This window comes from Cryptosporidium ryanae (assembly GCF_009792415.1).
Source record: "Cryptosporidium ryanae isolate 45019 chromosome Unknown contig_18, whole genome shotgun sequence".
Classification (NCBI taxonomy): domain Eukaryota; phylum Apicomplexa; class Conoidasida; order Eucoccidiorida; family Cryptosporidiidae; genus Cryptosporidium; species Cryptosporidium ryanae.
In genome coordinates, this window is record NW_027125543.1 from 72,424 (window position 1) to 94,143 (window position 21,720).

Below are 21,720 nucleotides of genomic sequence, written 5' to 3' on the forward strand. Positions count from 1 at the left end.
GGGGAAAGTATATTTTTTTTTATTATTAATTTTTAATTACGAATGAGTTTCTATTCTAGAGAAATAAAATGTTTTGTGGAAGTTTTGGTCTGCAGTTATTTTGAAAATGAAATAAAAAAATTAGTAGACTTTGGATCGTTGTTTAATATTTGCATTGTCAAAGTTATCGATACCGAAACTTATGATAATGAATTTATTAGTAGAGGTAAATATGCATTTTATATTCCTGAAGAACCTCATTTAAAACCGACTTTAGAGGACAAGTTATGGATTTCTTCTAAAAATCTAGTTCATTGTTTTGATACTAGTACAAGCAAGTTTGACATTACAAACGCATGCAATGACTTGTTAAGAATAATAATTTGGTACCTTTCTTGGAATCCATCATTGGAATTTCCTATTTATGAATCTAATATGATAAATAAATCTCCCTTCCCTATTTGTATTATATCATCGAGCTCGATCTTTGGATATTTATTAGGATACCCATATTTTTTAAAGAATATACCAGTAACTATTCTTGTTTTTGACAGAGAAAACGAGAAAACCGAATCAGCAATAAAGAAGGAATATTTGGATTCGGTGAGAATAATCAAGTTTTCTGATGTTTCTTCAACGATTGAAGAAATAATGAGTTTCACACAAGAATTAGGATTCTCAAGTATTATTATTGGCCCTTCAACAAAAATTCCAGAAGATATACTTCTTAAAATTATATTGGGATCAATATCTGTTAATGGTACAATAATTTCTTCTCATAAAATTGAGCAATTAAGCAGTTTTGAATGTTCGGTCTTATTTCAAAAGAAATGTAGTTTGATGTTTAGTGGTCTTAATATGAATCCTGCAGATTGGATTTCAAAGATATTAAATAAACAATGTTCAGATCTAAAAAAAATAGATTTATTTAGCACAGTTAAGTTAGAAAATAATCTATGCGAGAATAACACAATAAAAATAGGAAATGAACTTTCATATGTTTTAGCTAAATCTTTTTAGTTTTTTTAGCGCTTAATATTCCACGAGTTTTTTTTTAAATTCCAACTGTAATGAATAACAGAAATAGAAAAAATGTCTTCCGAATTAGTTGATTGGGCTCAATGTGAACTCTGTAAAAAGTGGAGAAAGTTACCACCTGGTTTAAATCCCAGTACTTTGCCAGATGAGTGGGTTTGCTCAATGAACACTTGGGACCCATTTTTCAGTTCTTGTAGCGCATCTGAGGAAATTGTACTTAATCCAATTGATAGTATTAATTCAAACACTAGTGACAATTTGAAATCGTTTTTAGATAATCAAGTTCGCACTGTTAAAGGGCGTAAGAGGAATGTCAATTCATTATATACGAATAACTTGGCTGGTCTTCAGGAAAATAGCGTGAAAATTCATAATTTAGTTGTGAAAGATGATCATTTAAAGAACATTCAAAATAACCTTTACTTGGGGAATTTTTTTTCAAAACGCATATTTAGTGAATTAAAGGACTGGGGAGACGGAATTAAGAACCTTCAACCTTCAAAAGAGGGCCATTTTGAATTTATCTATCGAGAAAATGAAAATTTACCTTCTTGCTGGCCACACAATTATAGGGATATTGATGATGTTCACCTATTTAGAAACAAGACATTTGAACAGTTTGAGAAAAATAAGATAAAAGTAAACCAAAACTGGGCAAAAACTCAAGATTCTGCTTCCATTTTAAGTATTTTACAAAATTATCCTGTTTGCATATTTAGAACAAAAACTCCGAATTTAAGAGATCATCCTTTATTTGGAAGGACAATAATTTCTGGTTCTGAAATATCGGTAGCCTATGAAAGGGTGTGTTATTCATCTGTGAAAATTTTACCTGCATTGACGAATGGTCAGATGTTTAAGAACTCAGGCAACGTTAATTCAAGTATATATTACTGCAACAATATTTATAGTGCACAGAAAAATCAGAACTCTGCTTCATCTTCCTCCAGTTCTGTTTCAATTGAATTTATTCCTGCAATTAAATCTGATTGGAATTTATCTTATTTAGATCTTTCAAATTCATTATTTGCTGAAGATAATTCACTTGGAGGAAATAATCAAATTGATTCATGGAAGTCATGTAGTTCTTCTTACAATAAACTGTATTCTTTTGACTACAAATATGAGGAAACTCCATTTTATCTTTCTACTTGTTTTCGGGAGAGTTATCAAAACAGAGAGAGTGAATTAGCAACTATTGATGATCGCAACAATGTTGATATATTGGATTTACTTCCCCTTTTTTCATGGATAGAGAATTATTCTAAAGGAATAGATGACCTATATCTAAAACTGGTTCAACAAAACCTTTCATATACACATACAAGTAAAGATTCAAAAAAGCAAAGCACATCAAAGAACATAACTAGGAACAAAACAAAAAATCAGGATACGGACAATTTATACGCTCAAATCAAAATTAGGAGATCTTCTAGAACTGCGCAAAAGGCACAGTCAAATGAACAAATTTCGTTCGATACAAAGGATATTTCAAGTGATGAAAAAAATAATGTTAAAGAGTTACAAGAAGCGGATAACAGTTTTGTTACTGCCATAACAATTAACTCTGATTGTTCTCCAGAAGTTGTAGAGAATGTGAGTGAGGATATTGTGGGAAGTCACGAAGTTACAGACAATGAAAAAACCAACATTAGATCAATTTTAAATACCGTATTGGGTGATTCATTGAATTTGCAATTGGTGAGTGATAACAACGATTTAAAAAATAATTCAGAAGAAAAGGAGGCAGATTTTGACAATAATTCTAGTAATTGTTCGATGTTGCTTGCTCAAGAAGATTTAGAAAATAAAGATAACACACCTTGTTCAGAGAAGATTCCAGATATATCATTCGAATGTGTGGGTGATTATGAAAGGGTTGATTTAAAAATAGGTGTTAATTTATGTCCGGAAAATACTTCCTCTGAAAATATTGAGGATAAATTAATTGGCACAGACAAGAATACTTGTAACAACGATAGAAATTATGACATCTCTGAAGGCATTTCATTATATAGAAGCGAGACTTTTGATGATGATGATAACATATTAATTAAATCCTCTATGAGAAGAAAGCTTAAAAAGAGGTCAAGAACTTTTGATAATTGTATACTAATGGTTTCTAAAAAATCAACAACAGATGATTTAAAGGTTAAAATTGATGGAGAACAGAATAAAGAAAAAAAAACAATAGAAGAAAGTAACAATGATAATTATGAAGAACAACAAAACTCATCATCTAATCAAAATATATCAAATATACAGGTAATTCCCAAAAAGAAAACTACGGAAGTAATAGATCGTATATCTGCTGGATCCTCCAGAGGCGATCCTTGGATTCCTATATCTGATAACAATAATAAATTTGAAGCAGGTCCGGTTGAAGAACTATTTCAGAATCAGTACCACAAGGCAAAAAACTTAACTTGGAAGGGAGAACAGAGAAGGCAAAAGTCCTTAGAACAAAAAAGATCATATTATTGCTCTGGAAGGGCGAGTTATAGTCAACATAAATATCATACACCATCAAAATATGATGCGTATGAGGTTAACCAATATATGTACAGGAATAATGCAAATGAAATGTGGAATCATAACTCTAACACAAAAAAACATTACTTTAATTCAAATATTAACACAAGTATTCAGAATTCATCAAAAAATGAAGATTCCTACAATTACAGGAATTATTATTATTCTAAGTACAACGATTTAAGTGGTATTTCCAATAATGCAAACCAAATTAACAGAAGTAATCATCGTTCGCGATTAAATGATTATTAGTTACATCCTGTTTATATATTTGAAAAATTTATTTTCAGCTACAAAATGTTAAATCATGATTCAGTGATTTGTTATAATGTATTAGCTTTATTTTTGTAGGTGTCTGTTATTTATCAATATCTTCTATAGTATTTAAATTTTTTAGTCCATAATTTGTCCTTACGAAAGACCACTCTGAGTTATTCGCGCGCAAAGCTTTTTTGTTCCTTTTTTTCTCTCTGATTTGTACCGAAATGAATGCTTTTGGGAGAGATAATTTCTTCTCAATATGTTTTATTTTAATAAGTGCTGCTGCTGGGATGGGTGTATTGACTGTTCCTTGGGTATTTATGCAAATGGGATTAGGCATTGGGTTAGGGCTGCTTATTTATTGGGGACTGCTTTGTGGTTCAACTGTATATTATTTAATTATTGGTGGATTGCATTACAAGGTTTCGAATATTACAGAGTTAGTATATTATAGTATTATTGGAGAGATAAAGTTAGAAGAAAATTCGATTGAATTAGAGGAGAGTTGCAAGAAAAATCAAACAAAAAAAAGAATAGCAAAAAACATCACTTTCGCCCTTAATGTCTTGATATTGCTTGATTGTTTGTTCTTTATTCCATGCCTATTAATTTTACTTTCAGATTTCTTAATTCCAGTAAATAAGTTGGTTTATCGTGAACTTCCAAGGTTTTATCAACGTTATTCAAACATAAAAGGGTCCCAGTTCTTAAATTTTCTTTATAATATTGTTTTACATGTTTCGTTATTTTTCACGAATAGAAATTGGTGTATTATATTTTTTTGTATTGTTGTGTTCTTAATTTGTCTTCCAAGCAATTTTTCAGGGGTTAGAATTGCATCAGTTCTTTCCGTAATTTCTTCTTTGTCAACAACCACAATAATAGTCTATTATGCAACTCGTACCAAACATCCTCCTGAATGTTCAGAATATATTAATTCGGATTTTTATTGCAGAAAAGGTGATATCATGGCCTTTAACTGTGATTCGTTCACAAATTTCTGGAGAATAATGAGTGTTTCGAATATTATATTATTTTCACATTTCTGTCACTTTATCGTGATTCCTACTACACAAAATATTAAGATGTCAAAAAAAAAAATAAAGTTGATTGTTTTCGCATTTAGTTTTGCAATTTTTTTATTTAACGGTATTGTTGGTACTGCAGGATACTCTACATTCAGATTGAATACATTACCGAATATAATCAACAACTATACAGGTGACGAACCATTGATTATTATGACTAGGTTATACCTAACTCTTTCACTAACGGTTACTTTATGCATAGAAACTATACCATTGGTTGATAGTTTCACATATACTATGAAAACTATTTTAAATTCAATTTGTCGACGTTTTAAAAAAGGTATAGATGCACGAGAAAATAAATCATGCAAAAACCCGGAGTCAGCTGATTTTGTAGCGGTTGAAGATGATAGTGTCTCAAACAACTACTCGTCAACACTTGGATCCACTGCGAATTCAACACCATATATTGGAATTTATTCTGAGAAAAGGGGTGAAGAAAGTGTAGAACAGGGAGAGAATAAATGTATGGATAAAAAAGTACGCTTTAGGTTCGTATCAAAGGAAAAACTACAGAAAATTATTAACTTTGTTATCTTGATTTCTTTCTCAGGAGTAATGGCAACTAGCTTTGGCTCTGTTGCTAAACTTATTCAAGTCACCGGTGGAACCTTAGATGGAGTCTTTATATTTCTTGTTCCTGGTTGGGTATACTATTCAACATATTTCAGGTTTAACAATAAGCTCTTTGGAACATTATTACTGGGGTTATACGTCATACATTTCATTATATCTGCTATCTCAGGTGTAACGGAATTGTTTAAGATGGAATGAAAGCTTGATCTCCATGCACATCTGTTTTAAGGCAGCTTTTTTTAAGATACAAACAATAATTATAACAGGTTAAAAAAAATATTCTAATGTATGATTACATTTCTTAAACAGGAATTGTACACGCCGGTAGTTCTCAAATTATCATATTTTAAAGTATATCTAAGGAGTTAACTAATTGCTCGCAATTTATGGTAAAGTACCATAAATTGATATGGACCCTGTGAATATTTTGCTATGTCGGTAGTTTAGGAAAACTAATAACGCAGTTAACACGAACACAACCCAACCTTCTTGCCCATATTATACTTAACTCTCTTCTGTTTACCGTTTACAGAAAGCAAACCTTCCCCATGACGTAAATCTCTGAAAAATTCACCATCATAGATATCACCGTTTGATTCTGTCATTACTCCTCTACCTTGTCTAATTCCATTTACAACTTCTCCATTGTACTTGCCACCATCTGGGTAAATAATGGTTGCATCTCCGTCTACTTGGCCATCTTTCCAGTTTGCCTTCAAGATACGATTGTCATCAGAAAAAGTTAATGAACCTGGACCATCAGTAAGGCCATTTCTAAAACCACCAGTGTAGCAGTTTCCATTAGAGTATGTGTATTTACCCTGACCATTGGGTGCGCCATTTTGAAAGTCACCCTCATATGAACTACCATCACTAAACTTTAACAATCCGCGACCATGTTCTTTACCATCGAACCACTCACCGGTGTAGACTGATCCATCGGTATAACGAGACGTTCCCTGGCCGTTTCTCATATCACGCGAGTATTGTCCTTCATATATCCTTCCAGTCGCGAGCTTGTAGACACCAAATCCCTCTTTGACCCCATCCTTATACTCACCTTCGAATCTGTCTCCATTAGGCCAGGTATATATTCCATGACCACATTTAACACCTTTCACATACTCACCTTCAAACACCTCTCCATTTGACCATTTATAAACACCATGGCCCCATTTTATATCATCCTTGTAATATCCTTCAAATCTATCACCGTTTGCCCAGGTGTAAACACCATATCCATTTTTGAGACCATTTAAATATTCACCTTCATAAACGTCTCCAGTGTTTACTTTATAAACACCACTTCCATGTTTCAGACCCTTTTCATTTACATCGCCTTCATAAACACCGTTCGGGTCTGTAATAACTGCTCTGCGACTAACTCCTGACATAATTCAGACTATACTTGTTGAGCTCACAACAAAAGTTCAGATTTTATTATTTGTCCGTGCAATATACATATATATCATCACCGCACAATGTATTGGTCTTCACCCGAAAATCACAACTTAATACCCGGTTTGCTAATTAAGTGTAATAAACTATATGGAAAACCAACGTCTACGTCTTCGAGTTTGTGAGTATTTGGTTATGAGACGTTACTATGCCGCCTCGATTATCATTACAGATTTTTATATGAATATCTAAATAGAGATGAGATGGTGAGTTACATAGATGAGTTTTTTTCTCTCAACAAGATGTTTCTTTTGATAGATGAGTAGGGTACCTTATGTATTTGAAATTGGCATTGTGTATTTCGTTATATTATAGTATTTGAACTATAATGTTCTTATTGAACAGTTTGAATAGCCACAAATTTTTTTTTTCACTTGAGATTTGACTTCTTATGTTACCACAATTTATTTATATTTTTTTCCGTTATTATCTTTTGAGTTTTTTTCGAGTTTTAATACTGCCGCGGGTAGTTTGGCCATTGTTAGACACCTTGAAACAATTTGTACTCATTTCAAAATTAGTAAATTATGTCTAAAAAGATTCTAGTGGCAGTTGCAAACGGGTTTGAGGAGATAGAATTCATCTCTCCTGTTGACATTTTGAGAAGAGCAGGATTAGATGTTGTTATTGGAGTATCTGGAGATAGTTTAGAAGTGGTAGGGACTAATGGGGTGTCTATTAAGGGTGATATTTTCATTTCACAACTATCTGCTGAATTTGATGCTATAATCTGCCCTGGTGGAATGAATTGTGCGAATACACTTGGAACAGACAAACATCTTTTAAAGTTACTAAAGGACACAAAAGAAAAGGGGAAATTGATCGCTGCTATCTGTGCATCACCTGTACTTGTTTTTGAAAAAAATGGTCTACTTAACAATATTGAGAAGGCAACCTGCTATCCGTCGATGGCTAGTGAATTATCGAAACCAGATTTATCCAATGACGTCTGTGTTTCTTCAAATGTAATTACTTCCAAGGCACCGGGAACATCTATTCAATTCGCATTGAGAATTGTAGAGGCACTTTGCGGTGCTAGTGTTTCACACTCGGTTGCAGAAATGATTGTTGCGAAAATTTAACACTTAAATTTTCATATTATCTAGATTGACTTGTTTAGTTTCGTTTTTTTAGGTATTTGATCTTTTAACATTGGTGTGTATATTTATGGTTACACACTTGCGTGTAAAGCGAGTTTCCCTTTGTTTAGAAGAATTTTCTGGTAATTGATGAAACGATTCATATTTTTCCCTGTATTTATTGCTTATGTGAATCTGGTTATAGCACTTTCCAATACTAAAAGTAAAAGAAGATCACAAGGCCTGATTTTTCGCAGCACTTTTGAATATAAGGAACAATGTACCTCATTGGGATGTGTCACTGGAAAAGGATACATAGGAACTCTGAGAGGTGATTGCTTTTCGGTGAAGCGTTGCAATGGGTGTTCAAAAACGCAATACCTGGGTTCCGCAATGTCCTATTGCTCGGAAATACCTCCATTTAAATCTGAAGTAACTATTTTTAGTGGATTTCTAGAATCTTTAACATCACTTGATACAAGTAGCCTGGAAAGCGAAACAAATGAAGATATAAATGAAGAGGAAAAGGAGGCGTCTGATATTGAAGAAAGTGAAGACGATGATGATGATGATGACGGTACAATGATTATACAAACAAAGAAAGAAAAGAATGAAAAAACGGATAAAAGAACAAGTATTTCAAGTAGCGAAGTTTTTTTTAGTTCAGGTTCACTTTTGCAACTATATTCACAAATTTCAGAGTCCTCTGAAATTGAAGATACAAACTCTAACAATGGAAAACAAGAAAACAAAAAAAAAATTAGGAAAGGTATCAAAGGCATTTTTAATAGAATTTTTAGTAAGAAAAAAAAAAAGAATAATTTAAATGAAGTCAATAAAACAGGGGATTTCGTGAAAAAGAATATAAAATTTAATAAAATACTTAAAAAGAAAGAACTTAATTTGAAAAAAAAATTAAATGAAGGTATTTCTGATAAAATAAAACGAGAATTTGTCAGAAAGGACGAAGTTGTAGAATTTATTTTAAACGGTGATGAAATGAATAAAAGAATATCTTCTTGTTCTGTAAGTTTTGAATATATTTTTTAAATCTAAATTAAATTTTTTAGATTGTTAATGGTTTTGCATCTATACAAGTCCATTTGTTTTTTCAATTCTATAATACAAAAAGGCAAAACAGTTTGATATCAAAAAGATTTAAATATCCTGCATTTGAGTTGATGGTTGATACTAAATGTAAAGATGATAAATCGTGTGCTAATCCTTCAAGATTTATTGGAAGACTAACACCTCATCAAAAACTTGTCATGTAAGTTAGGAAATGTTTATTCTGTAATTTAATAGAAATTCGATATTTAGGTCAAATTCATTATCAATTACAACTCAAGCGCTGGAAAGTGGAATTAAGCAAGTATTGAATAATGCACGTGTATATTATAGATGCAAAAGTCCAAAATGCTTTCCAAAGCAATATAATTCTTGTGTGAAGATAACTTGTACTATGAATAGCGAAAGTAAAGACAGAGAATGGTCAAGTGAACAGGTAAGATATATATGTGAAATCTTATTAAATTATTATTAATTTTTTTAGTCAAACTATTTTGAAACAAGAAAAAATGAATTGGATGAATCTATTTCAAATGAGATCAAGAATTTAAGGCAAGTTTTCAAATTAAATTACTTTATGATGATATTACTGTTTTAGGGATGAATCTAATAGAGTCACAAGTGAACTAGAAAATGGTTACAAAATTGATGATACAAAAAAAATGAACGGTCCACTGTCAATTATTGGCAGTATTGATATTGTTAACTCTGCAAACCTAGAAGATTTTGAAAAGAGTGATACCAAAAACAGAGAAGGAATAGATATAACTAAAACTGAGGCTAACATATTAGAAAAAAAGAAGCTAATTGGGGAGGATAAAGCCAAAGAAGAAGAAATAATTAACGCTCCAACTGAAAGGACAGCTTTAGTTGGTCTAGACGAGAGGTTAAAACGCTCATTAGAAACTCCCCTTGAGGTATGTTTTACAATCATAAAAGATAATATTAAACTTCTTAAAACAGTCACAGGATAATGAAATAGATAAAGAATCGAATGAAGAAGAGTCAAATAATGATATACTTGAGTTTAAAGAAGATGATCAAATGGACGATGAAGTACCAATACAACCAAATATACCAATCAGTTACGAAACTGATACAAAAAAGAACGAAAATTCAAAAAAAATCATATACATTACCATGGGAATAGTTTTAATAATAACAGTTGTAGGAGGAATAGTGTATATTACATAATGTTTTGAAGTAATATCGAGGATTTGCTGTAATTAATCTAAAAGCACATTTTTAGTAGAAGCGCGAAAGAGATTTAATCATTTTATAATAAAGTTAGGCGCCTCAAAGTTTAAATGTATCGTCTCTATTTTTTTGATGTTTGTGTGAATTAGCATGTGTACGGTTCCTCGGAATTGATCTCTATTTAGATATTGAAGAATAGATATAAGGATTAATATATATATATATATATAGATAGAAGGTTAATAATGGATAGTGGACAACCAAGTATTCCAACGATCCCTGCATCTTCGAACATACTGCCTACGTCCGGGGCTCCCTCAATTCCAACACTATATGCACAACCAAAAACATTCGTACCGGTAGATTGCAGGGTAATGCCAGGATATCCATTCTCAAGTCTAGCAGGAGTTCCATGTGTGATACCACCTCTACCAGCAGATTTTACTGCTACTAAGACGGACAAAGATGGGCAAAATACTCAAAATATACCTGAACCACACCGTTTTCATAATGGGCAACCGTTAAACCCATATATTTCTCCTACAGACCAAACTGTAGTTGTCAACGCACCTTATCATCATGCACAATTTAACCCTATTAGTGGATCAAGCATGTATTCACCGTGCAATCCATTTGTTGCATACCCTTATGGAATACCTGCTAAAGGACCTTTGCCTGGTTCACAACCAAGGAAAACAGGGTTCTATGCATATTAGAGATTTTATCAAAAGTGTTAACTATTTATTTAAAGTTATGGAGCTACAATCTATTTGAGTATTTATTTTTTAGAAAATAATAAGTATTTTTGTTAGTAGGTCTAGTTGTTTATTAACTTAATAACACTTATCTCCAATTGATTAATTTTCTTTTACATCTTAATATTTGTTATTTTGAATCTACTAATCATCAAACCCCACTAAGTTGTGCACCTGGGATTAGCGCTTCAGTATTTTGTGTAAAAAAAAAAAAATCACTTTTTTGTTAAAATGTCCATTGAGAAAGTCATGCCGATGGTAATATCTAATGAAGAAGGGTTAAATAATTCCGAACAGTCTTTTACAAGTGAAAATATATTAAATGGGATAGACTTGACAAGCTTATCTATTAATGAGCTTGTTAACAGCAACGAATGGCAAATGAGGATTTATGGATACAAAAAATTAATCAAAGAAATAGATACTGTTGACAACATTCCAGATTTTGAAACTATATTTATTGAGAGAGTCATGAAAGATAAGAACATTTCAGCACAAAACATTGGCTTGCAAGCAGTCTCGAAATTTATCGATAAAAATGGTCATAAAATTTTAAATTTAGAAAAACTTTGGAGCGAATCCATTTCAGATACACTAATAAAAAAAACTTTATACAATCCAAAGACCTCTCTCTCTTCCACTAACTTAGCCTTTTCATTTTTTGAACAATTTGTTATTTTAGTAAAAGGGGATTTTAGTAAGATAGATCATTTTTGGGAAGGGATGGTGGAATTTATAAACAATAACAAAAAATCGAAGGGAATTGCTATTAAACAAATTTTTGGAGTTGTTAAATTATTTCTAGGATTTATAAATAACTATGGTGTTGAGTTTTTGCCATTTTTGTTATTGTGTAAGACGACTGCATCTTTACTTACAGAATGTTCAGATATCTCTCTGAAGGACACAATATATGATATTATATCAATTTGTGTAATAAAAAAGAATATTATTGATTATATTTCTAGTTTAGTTACACCTTCTCAACTTAAAGAAATTCAAAAGAGGGTTTCGGCCGCAGATGACTGTTCAACACCTTTAAGAAAAGAATTCATAGATAGCTTCAATAAAAGCTACTCTTTAGATATTAAGATATCAAGTTCAAATGATGGTGATTTTTTTAATGATATTGAACCAGTTGATGTGGTTAGGTTGCTGCCAATTAATTGGCTAGAAATTATATCTGACAGGGAGATTAAATGGAGTGAAAGAAAAGCAATACTTGATAAGTTTTCCAATTTATGTGAAGCCCATAAAAAACTTGCTATTTGTCAATTGGAAGGCAAAAATAACTCCTCCATTAACAAAAAGAATAACCCTCCAACTATTTCTGATTACCAACAAATACTTATTGTACTTCAGAGAATTATTAAATGTGAAGGCAATACTACATTAATATTGTCAGTTTTGAGACTATGTTCAAATATTGTAAAATCTTTACGTGGAAAATTGACGGCAATTATAAGGCCATTAACTACTCAAGTGTCAACTAAGCTTAAGGATCAAAATAAAACAGTTTGTAATGAGGCAATAAATTTCATAATTAACGTATTGAAACACACTTTAACATTAGATCATATTTTTGAAGATTTATTAATTAATGGGTTTAAAGAAAAAGTTGTTTCTGCAAAGTGCTCAGCTATATCAATTTGTATGTTATTAATTGATGATGTCATGAATAAAAATGAATCGTTAGAAAGGCATTACAAAGGGTTTAAACTCATTCTTAGTGTTATACCTTCACTTTTTGATGATCCTTCGGTTCAAGTAAGATCTTCTGCATCAACATTACTTGTGAAGTTGAATAATGAATGCTTTGGATCTGAATTAAATTTCTGTGTAAGTAAAATAGTAATGGGTTTAAATAATGCTAAATTGAAACTTATTAAAGATATAGAAAAGAAAATGGGATTGCCACTTTGTAACACAAAGGAATATCCATATGTGGACCAAAACACAAATCCTACTAATACAAGCTTTTCTACTGTAGAGGAAACAGAAATTTCAATTCAGGAGATACCTATTGAACAAAAAAGAAAAATTAAAAACTCAATTGTTGTTGGAGATAAAACTGATATCAATGAAAAAACGAATGATGAAGTTAAATTAACTAATAAAAGTGAAAACATATCACCTCAATCTTCGAGGGCTAGAATAGGAAATGTTGTTTTGTCAAAAGATTTAGTTGTATTAAATAACGACACAATAGAGAATACCTTCAGCCCTTTAAATGTAACAGAAACTCCGAAATTAGAAGATCTACCTAGAATATTACACTCTGTTTCATTAAACGGTGAAAGAAAAACTAACTTCTTCGAAAAATTATCATCTAAAAACATTTTTGTTCCCGGATCTGTAAAGAGTGTTTACATTGATAAAAGAAACACCAATTACTTCATCTCAATTATTCCAAATCACGAAATCGCTCTTAAGTCGTTAAAGATGGATAATGAGTCTCTAAATTTGTGTATTAAACCCTATATTTCTGAAGCATTAATAAACGATATGTTTGGTTCTGATGTTGTAATGATTAACTATTCGATGAATTTTTGGGAAAATTTTATTAATCACGTTTCGTCCAGCGAAAATAAAGAGTTCAACTTTACTTATTTTTTATTAAGTTGGATTTTAAATAACATAAATAAGGGTCATGTACTGAATTATTATCCTTTAATTGTAGAATTAATACATATAATAATTCAACAAGAAATCAGTTTTATAAAGACATATTCAAATAATTTGGTTTACTTTATTTGTTTTATACTTGTGAGTATAATGAGTAAAGACCTTATTAATTTCGAAAAATATAGTTTATTGTTTCAGAATGAACTAGAATCTTACGAAAGATTAATTATATTGTTAATTGAGAAGAAAGTCATATATTATGATTATGCCTCTGAACTTGTTGAAAAGTCAGAAGTATTTCAATATCAGATACATTCACCTCTACTAATAAATACAGTTTTAGTTTCCTTATTATGGTCTCCTTATTGTTTTGAGAAGAGTATTAGCTTAATTAATAATCAACTTCTTTCAAAGAATGATCCCTTTATATTATTAACAAGTTTTGGTATTCTAAACATTTATTACATTCTTTTGTTTTATGAAAAGAGTGGTGACATTCAAATAAATTCATTGATAAGTAATATAATTTCACATATTTCGAATTCCCTGGGTTCTTTATTTTGGAACGAATTGGTAAAGGAATTTCCGAAAATAAGGGTTGAAGCCTTTATGATAAAATGTGATGGTGTGATCGAGAAGAATAAAAAGATATTATATGACCTTTTAATAATTTGTTCATTGGAATATGAAACTATTGTTAATTATAATATACTTGGGTCTACAGGAAATGGGAAGGATATAGGATTTTTTCCAAAATGTGAACTGAATTTCGAACTTGTAAATAGGATATTTGTAGATTTAAACCTTATTTGTGGTAAGGTTGATTGTATTCTGAAACAAACTGAAGAAATGTATTCATTGTTAGAAATTGAAAGAGACATAAATTCACTATTAACACAACACTTTTATTATTCTTCACAGTTGTTGGTACATATATATTTTTCATTATATAATAAGTTACATACTTATCTAAAAAATGATTATGACTTAGAACTTCATAATTTGAGTACTATATTTTTAAAAATAGTTACACACATAGATAAATTAACCAGCACTTATCAAAAAATAATGGTTGGGAATGGATTCCCAATAAAAACAATGATGATGAATACCTTATTTATTATGAGTAACTACCACAATTGGAAGGAAGAGCTACAAAGTGAGTCAGATAAGCTGAAGTTGGTTGGGTCATTGAATAATGTCATGGGAGTTAACATTATATCAGCGTTTCAAAATGATTTACCCAAACTTGTAAAGACAATAATAGATGTTATTATTTTTGGAATTAAACACAATAATCAAACAATATTTGAGAATGATTTGTTATGTAGACTACTACCAAAAGTATTGAGGAGGATCAAAGTATCAGTTACAAACAGTGAAGTTAATATGGAAAACCATATAGAAAGCATCATTTATTGTTTTGAGAATGTTATTAACATAAAAGATCAAGTGCTTTCAAACCAACTGAATCCAATAATTGAATTTTCCTCAGATTATTTACTTACTTTACATGAACATGACTTAATAATTAATGCGAGTAATGTTATTAAGCAAAGACTAATGGAGAAAATTGAAAATATAAACAACAAATTATTCACTGAGAAGATAAGTAAGGTGATGTCAGTTTTATCGCAAAAGAGTAATATTTAGTTAAGATTAACACTCGTTACCTTCTGTACCTTTTTTGTTTGAAATTAAAATTCAAGTACAATGTTGCATTTTCGAAACAACTTTTGTACCCATATTTTGGGTTTGTTTCCCATTCTTTGTCAATTATTGAGAAACCAATATCCTTGTATTTACATTGATTACATGAAATAATCAATAATTTACTTTTTTGCGAAACCTCCCCTTCATATTCCAACAAATTTTCTTCATTAGTTTCCTTTTCATTAATAATAAATGTATTATTATCTTCAATATACTTTTTTTTTGTAGTTAAATACCATTTTGGAATTATGTGTTTATTTTCGGGCCTGTTTAATAATGGAAATATAATTTTAAATCTGTAACCCTTTATTATTTTTGGTGGAAGACTCTGTTCGTTGTAGTAATTTCTATTATATTGATTCCAAATATATTTAGCTTTAATCTTTGAGTATACTATTGGAAGTTGTAATTCAAAATTATTTACCTTTATTGTCTTTCTATCGTTAGCTGATGTTGGTACAGAAAATTCCATTAACGGTAGATTTATTAGTTGATCAGATGTTTCATCCCCTGAAAAACTATCTTCGTTGAAATTGTCAACCTTCTCAGATATAGAACTTTCTGAACCATCATGTTTTGATATTTGAAAGTTAATATTATACCTTTTTGAAAGCTCTGCTGCCCAACTTTCAATATTAAGTCTATAAATATTCTCTATTTCTTCAATATTCAATCTTGAAATTGCTGTTTTAATGTTTAATACTACATTATTCCAATATTCCTCGTTTGACATGTTTTTGGCTTCAATCATTATTGACTTTAACTCTTCTAAATTTTTATTTTTTATTATTTTTTTAATTTCTTGGCTTTCAATCGAACTTTTAACATAATAATCACATTCTAAATTTGTCATGATTTCTAAACCATCCAATATATCAACCCATTCGTCTATCAAATTTATCCCAGTATGTGTATTGATGATTTTTTTGTGTTGCTTCAGCATGGAAATCAATTCAGTTAAATGGATGTTTTTACATAAATTTGCTCTATTAATCAAACTATCTACCCATGGCAATAGTCTTTTTTCACCTATAGCAATTAAATGTGGTAATGATCCGCTAAGACCAACTAAAGTTAGTGACAACAATGAGTGAGTTAATGGTGAAATAGTTTCCTTTTCATTGAATGAGTTAAATTCGCAGAACAATGAGTAGACTAGCACTTTCCAGAAAATTATATCAAACATATTTTCACGTTGTTCTTTGATTCTAATTACTGAAGATGTTTGTATCTGTAATTTTTCAAATTTTTTTTCGTTTTCAAGCCATTTATCGTAATTGAAATGATTTGCTTTTTGAGGTCTTCTCGTTAAATTATCATCAAAACTTTCTCTTCTTCTTTTTATTTCAAATATCTTTTCAATGTCTATGGGTGAAACTCCGAACTTGTACCATTTATATTTCCTGCAATTCTCCTGAAATTCATCATATTTTTCATTTTTCTCTTGCTCAAATTTCTTTTCCCAAATAAACGGCGTGGACAAAAAACTGTCCCCGAATGGATTACATTCATCAGAGTAACCTATTTTTCTTATTAACAACTCCCTATCTTCTCTACATCTCTTTAATTCGAAGTTTTTTTCAAACTCAGGGTCGGAATAAACTGTTGACATCATTTGAGCGCACATTTTTCTCTAACGACATGATTTGAAATGATTAATGAAAACCGATAATTAATGAAAAAATAACAATGATTACAGATATTGTTATTATAGGACGAATTAAAAGTTGCTATAATGAAAAATGGGGTACACCCAGACAGGGACAATACTGTTCGACTGGAACTGCAGTTATTGAATTCAATCCATTGGTTTTTTCAAAAGAAAGGTTAATGATATTCAATGAGTGTTCACATGCAATAGTTATATTTGTTTTCAATTTGAATAGAGTTAAAAAGCTGATAGAAACCGGCGAAGACTTGTTAAATGAGAAAAAAAATAAAATATTTTACCATTATTGTAGTAGTATTAATGCAAAAATAACTCCTCCAAAAATAATCAATGAAGAAAAGAGAGGGTGTCTAGCCACTCGTTCACCCCATAGACCAACACCTATTGGCCTTACAGTTTGTAAAGTTAAAGGAATTGAATTAAATGAACTGAGGATATTAATTACTGGAATAGATATTATTGATAAAACTCCTATTATTGAAATTATACCGTATACTCAAAATTATAATATTAATTTAGCAAAAGTTAAGATTCCTAATTGGATTTTTCCTTTAAATAATGATTTGAAAAAAGAATTGAGTGTATATTTTTCATTGGCATCATTCTTTGATATAACATCTGTTCTTTCTTTTGAGGAGCGAAATGAAAGTTGTAATATTTTCCTTGGGTATTCGTTCAAAAATGAAATTAATTTATTTCAATTTATTACTCAAATATTAACGATTGATACACGTTCAAGATATTCAAAGAAAAAGGTTTGTAATCAGGTTTTTGGAATTAAGGTATTAAATAAATATCAGTTAATTTATCAGCATGTACAAAAAAGTAATTTTGTGAGAGTAATTAGATTTATTCCGCTTTGTAATTATATAGTTAAGGATTTGAATCCTAGAACTTCCACTTGGCTCAAAAATATTAAAAGATTTACAATTATTTCGGATTGTTAAAATAATATTTCATATTATTTATGAAATAATTTACTCTTTATTTTATTTCTTTATGTATTGAGACCTTTTAAAACGAAAAATTAGGATTATATAAGATCATTTCAAAATAACACCTTAATATTAAGTTATGTATTTGGGGTTAAGATTATTTTTTTTTGAAAGAGTTAGTTGGAAACGAATTTAAATTTAAAAAATAATAGTTTTCTAAGTACAATGATAAAATAGGGCCTCTTGTCACAAAAAAAGTTGCAAAAGAAGAGTGTAAATTAAAAATATATAAAATCAAGCAGAAAATTTATAATTATAAATTAAAATGTCTAATTACTTTAGTTTTATTTAAAAAAATTAAAAATATTTGAATTCCAGCTTGACATTACATGGACTAGTCCTTCCATTTAATTTTGGGAAATAAGAAATAGTTGCAAACACCTTTTGGTTTTCCGAGTATGTATATTTAATATATATATACCGATATTTCATATTTTGCTCACAGAATAAGAATTAAACGGTTAAAATAAGGTGTAACAAGAATAATAACAGTGTATCATCATTTTTTTTACATCATCTAATACTAACTCGAACAATTATTATAAATCAAAATTACAAATAAATCATTATTTTGTAATTGAAAATAAGTCTACTATGCTTATAACAAGTGAAACAATAACAACGTTTTTAGATATAGGTGAAAGTTAATTTATGTTTGAATAAAAAAGAAATTGAGACCAAATATTTAGCAATTATTGTGCATTCAATAAATTTAAGTTACCTGTCTGTATTTAATCTCTTTATACGAGTAAATACAAGTATTTATTAGGACCGCCAGAAGCAATTTATAAATAAAAATCAAACCCGCAATAGAAAAGTGAACTTAATTTCACCGTTAGTTTTGTTTTTTTTCCTTTGTTGTAGTTTGTATAAAATATTGAATATTCCGTAGTAATTAATAATGGCAACAAATATCAAAAACGAGTCCGGACTTCTAAAATCACCGAAGAGGGTGGCAAACTCTATTGAACATTTGACAAATGAGAGGGCGATGAAGTACATTGTAGTCACTGGTGGTACTTTGAGTGGACTTGGCAAGGGGATTGCAATAAGTTCATTGGGGTTATGTTTGAAAAGCAGGGGATATAACGTAACTGCAGTGAAAATTGATCCTTATCTTAATATCGATGCGGGCACTATGTCTCCTTTTGAACATGGAGAAGTGTTTGTATTAGATGATGGAGAAGAAGTTGACCTGGATCTTGGGAATTATGAAAGGTTTTTAGGGTTAAATTTAACTAATATAAACTCTATTACAACAGGAAAGGTGTATTCTGAAGTAATCAGTAGAGAAAGAAAAGGTGAGTATTTAGGCAAGACAGTCCAAGTCGTTCCGCATCTCACAGATTATATTCAAGAAAGATTAAGATTTGCTGCTTTATCAGGTTATTATGATAGCTCAGATAATTACGTTTTGCCTGACATATGTATGGTTGAAGTCGGTGGAACTGTCGGCGATATTGAAAGTTCGGTGTATCTTGAAGCTCTGCAACAATTCCTCTTTAATATTGGACCTGAAAATATTGTATTGGTTCATGTTTGTTATTTACCATATGTTGGAAATCAATTAAAAAAGAAACCAACACAACATAGTGTTTCAAGATTGCGTGAAGTTGGTTTAAAACCTGATTTTTTGTTTGGAAGATGTGAAATCCCAATTGACGATTTATGTAAAAGCCAACTTATGACTTTTACACAGATTAAGGCAGAAAATATAATTTCAGTTCATACAGTCGATCATCCAATTGCTGTTGTGAAATTGCTTGAATCGCAGAACTTAGCAGATAAAGTTTGTTCGAGATTGGGACTAGAAATCAGAAAACCTGGTAAGCTACTTGAAGATTGGTACAAATTAATAGAACTTTCTTCTTATACCGATAAACTTAACAAAGGTGAGTCCCTTCCACAAAATTTATCTAATCCCTTTGTTAATGGAAAAGCAAGAATTGGTATTGTAGGGAAGTACATTTCTTCTGATGATACTTATTTAAGTGTAATTGAGTCTTTAAAACACGCAGCATTAAATGGCAATGTCCAACTTGAGATTATTTGGATTGAAGCAACACAATTAGAATCTGATTTGAATTCCCCAAGTTCATCAACTGAATTTTTGTCGCCTGAGAATACGAAGAATACATGGGATTTACTGAAGTTAGTAGACGGTGTACTAGTACCAGGTGGCTTTGGAAAAAGGGGAATAAATGGGAAGATTGCAGCAATAAATTATTGTAGAACTAACAATATTCCGTACCTAGGAATTTGTCTTGGAATGCAACTTTGTGTTATTGAATTCTCAAAGAATGTGTTAAATCTGCCATTGGCAACTTCTGAAGAGTTTGAAGAGGGTTTTCTTAGCAATTACAAGCCTATATCAAGTATGGATGAGTTGGATCTTTTACATAGTAATAGTGGCACTGTTGTTGGTGATGAAGTTCTTAGCCCTTTAGGTGACAGTGAACTTTCTACTAGATCAGTGCATGTTGTAGTTACAATGAACGACTTTACAAGTAATATTAAGGGTGGAACAATGAGACTAGGAGGTTGGAATACCATGATACGTGACAAAAGTTCACTTGCATACAAACTATACAATGCATGTAAATTCCAATCATTTACAACTCTTTGTGCCGAGACAGGTGAGGAAATTTATACAATAAGAGAAAGGCATAGACATCGTTATGAAATTAATCCAGAATTCGTTCCTTTAATGGAAAAATTTGGTCTTAAATTTGTTGGTAAAGATTTTGATGTAAATAGAAATGAGATTGTGGAGTTACCATCTCATCCTTTCTTTATTGCAGCACAATATCATCCTGAATTCACGTCTAGACCAATGAACCCAAATCCACTGTTTTATGGTTTTGTGCTTGCTTCTGTGGGTAAAATTAAACACAATCAACAAATATACAACTTTGTCTAATTCCTAGTTATAAAGAATAAATTCACTTTTAGTTTTTCGATTTAATTAGAAATATAAATTAATTACTAAACACTTTTACCGCTGCCTTAGAATTTTAATTATTTCGTGAAGCGAAAAATGTTTCTGAAAGGTCTTCTTCTTGTTTTTTATGCACAGTTTGTCACAGCTTTTTCTAATGAAAGTAATATACTGACAATTAATTTCTCATGCAATGTTGAAGTTCTTACGGAAAAAGTGAATATAAGCGAATTTATTGGTGTGAATAAATCTCTTTTCAAAAAGGACTCTGTTTGTAATTCGGTAAGCTGGAAATATAAACTTTAACTTTGTTTTAAACTTAAAATATTTTAGAATATAACTGAGATAAGGGTATTTCTTCCAAATTCGGAAACCTTTACAACAACCTATTTGGGTTCTAATATTATTCTTGAAATTATTCGGTATAAAAACAAGATTCTCGGAGTTAATTTGTATGAAAGTGAAATAATAAATAATGAATATGTATTTCAAGAAATAAGAATTTTGGAAAAATTAACTACTGATGAGGTCCAAATTGAATCTTTAAATCCAGGTTTTGAGGTGAAAAATGATAGGATTGATACAAAACCCTCTTTTTTAAAGCAGTATTGGTGGTTAATTGCGATAGGAATTTTGTCATATTCAATTCTAACAGCAGATCAGAAATCAATGGATTCTCCGGAAACAAGTTCAAACGAACAAATGCAAAGTGGTTCAAACAGTAAAAGGAATAAAAAAAGAGACTAGAA

The 21,720-nt window shown here is 30.4% G+C and overlaps 12 protein-coding genes across 12 annotated transcripts; 10 read left to right on the top strand and 2 right to left on the bottom strand.

Annotated features, from left to right (window-relative positions):
* Nucleotides 1-42: 42 nt before the first annotated feature.
* Nucleotides 43-999, top strand: FG386_000855 (uncharacterized protein; the record flags this gene model as incomplete). Its single annotated transcript, XM_067340199.1, has 1 exon — nt 43-999. The coding sequence occupies one exon, from the start codon at nt 43-45 to the stop codon at nt 997-999; it is 957 nt and encodes a 318-aa protein (XP_067197044.1).
* A 72-nt stretch (nt 1,000-1,071) lies between these two features.
* FG386_000856 (uncharacterized protein) lies at nt 1,072-3,801 on the top strand (the record flags this gene model as incomplete). Its single annotated transcript, XM_067340200.1, has 1 exon — nt 1,072-3,801. The coding sequence occupies one exon, from the start codon at nt 1,072-1,074 to the stop codon at nt 3,799-3,801; it is 2,730 nt and encodes a 909-aa protein (XP_067197045.1).
* A 233-nt stretch (nt 3,802-4,034) lies between these two features.
* Nucleotides 4,035-5,672, top strand: FG386_000857 (protein with signal peptide; the record flags this gene model as incomplete). The annotated part of the gene is made up of 1 exon (XM_067340201.1): nt 4,035-5,672. One exon carries the CDS (start codon nt 4,035-4,037, stop codon nt 5,670-5,672), a length of 1,638 nt encoding a protein of 545 aa, XP_067197046.1.
* Nucleotides 5,673-5,938: 266 nt separating this feature from the next.
* FG386_000859 (MORN repeat protein) lies at nt 5,939-6,868 on the bottom strand (the record flags this gene model as incomplete). Its single annotated transcript, XM_067340203.1, has 1 exon — nt 5,939-6,868. One exon carries the CDS (start codon nt 6,866-6,868, stop codon nt 5,939-5,941), a length of 930 nt encoding a protein of 309 aa, XP_067197048.1.
* Nucleotides 6,869-7,459: 591 nt separating this feature from the next.
* On the top strand, nt 7,460-8,014 carry FG386_000860 (uncharacterized protein; the record flags this gene model as incomplete). The annotated part of the gene is made up of 1 exon (XM_067340204.1): nt 7,460-8,014. One exon carries the CDS (start codon nt 7,460-7,462, stop codon nt 8,012-8,014), a length of 555 nt encoding a protein of 184 aa, XP_067197049.1.
* A 147-nt stretch (nt 8,015-8,161) lies between these two features.
* FG386_000861 (uncharacterized protein) lies at nt 8,162-9,554 on the top strand (the record flags this gene model as incomplete). The annotated part of the gene is made up of 3 exons (XM_067340205.1): nt 8,162-9,037; nt 9,082-9,281; nt 9,332-9,554. 3 exons carry the CDS (start codon nt 8,162-8,164, stop codon nt 9,552-9,554), a joined length of 1,299 nt encoding a protein of 432 aa, XP_067197050.1.
* A 187-nt stretch (nt 9,555-9,741) lies between these two features.
* On the top strand, nt 9,742-10,273 carry FG386_000862 (uncharacterized protein; the record flags this gene model as incomplete). Its single annotated transcript, XM_067340206.1, has 2 exons — nt 9,742-9,996; nt 10,043-10,273. 2 exons carry the CDS (start codon nt 9,742-9,744, stop codon nt 10,271-10,273), a joined length of 486 nt encoding a protein of 161 aa, XP_067197051.1.
* A 248-nt stretch (nt 10,274-10,521) lies between these two features.
* On the top strand, nt 10,522-10,992 carry FG386_000863 (uncharacterized protein; the record flags this gene model as incomplete). Its single annotated transcript, XM_067340207.1, has 1 exon — nt 10,522-10,992. The coding sequence occupies one exon, from the start codon at nt 10,522-10,524 to the stop codon at nt 10,990-10,992; it is 471 nt and encodes a 156-aa protein (XP_067197052.1).
* Nucleotides 10,993-11,262: 270 nt separating this feature from the next.
* On the top strand, nt 11,263-15,309 carry FG386_000864 (uncharacterized protein; the record flags this gene model as incomplete). Its single annotated transcript, XM_067340208.1, has 1 exon — nt 11,263-15,309. One exon carries the CDS (start codon nt 11,263-11,265, stop codon nt 15,307-15,309), a length of 4,047 nt encoding a protein of 1,348 aa, XP_067197053.1.
* A 16-nt stretch (nt 15,310-15,325) lies between these two features.
* FG386_000865 (uncharacterized protein) lies at nt 15,326-16,996 on the bottom strand (the record flags this gene model as incomplete). The annotated part of the gene is made up of 1 exon (XM_067340209.1): nt 15,326-16,996. The coding sequence occupies one exon, from the start codon at nt 16,994-16,996 to the stop codon at nt 15,326-15,328; it is 1,671 nt and encodes a 556-aa protein (XP_067197054.1).
* Nucleotides 16,997-17,058: 62 nt separating this feature from the next.
* FG386_000866 (uncharacterized protein) lies at nt 17,059-17,985 on the top strand (the record flags this gene model as incomplete). The annotated part of the gene is made up of 1 exon (XM_067340210.1): nt 17,059-17,985. The coding sequence occupies one exon, from the start codon at nt 17,059-17,061 to the stop codon at nt 17,983-17,985; it is 927 nt and encodes a 308-aa protein (XP_067197055.1).
* A 949-nt stretch (nt 17,986-18,934) lies between these two features.
* On the top strand, nt 18,935-21,718 carry FG386_000867 (CTP synthetase (UTP-ammonia lyase); the record flags this gene model as incomplete). The annotated part of the gene is made up of 3 exons (XM_067340211.1): nt 18,935-20,908; nt 21,110-21,253; nt 21,305-21,718. The coding sequence occupies 3 exons, from the start codon at nt 18,935-18,937 to the stop codon at nt 21,716-21,718; spliced, it is 2,532 nt and encodes an 843-aa protein (XP_067197056.1).
* Between the last annotated feature and the right edge of the window lie 2 nt (nt 21,719-21,720).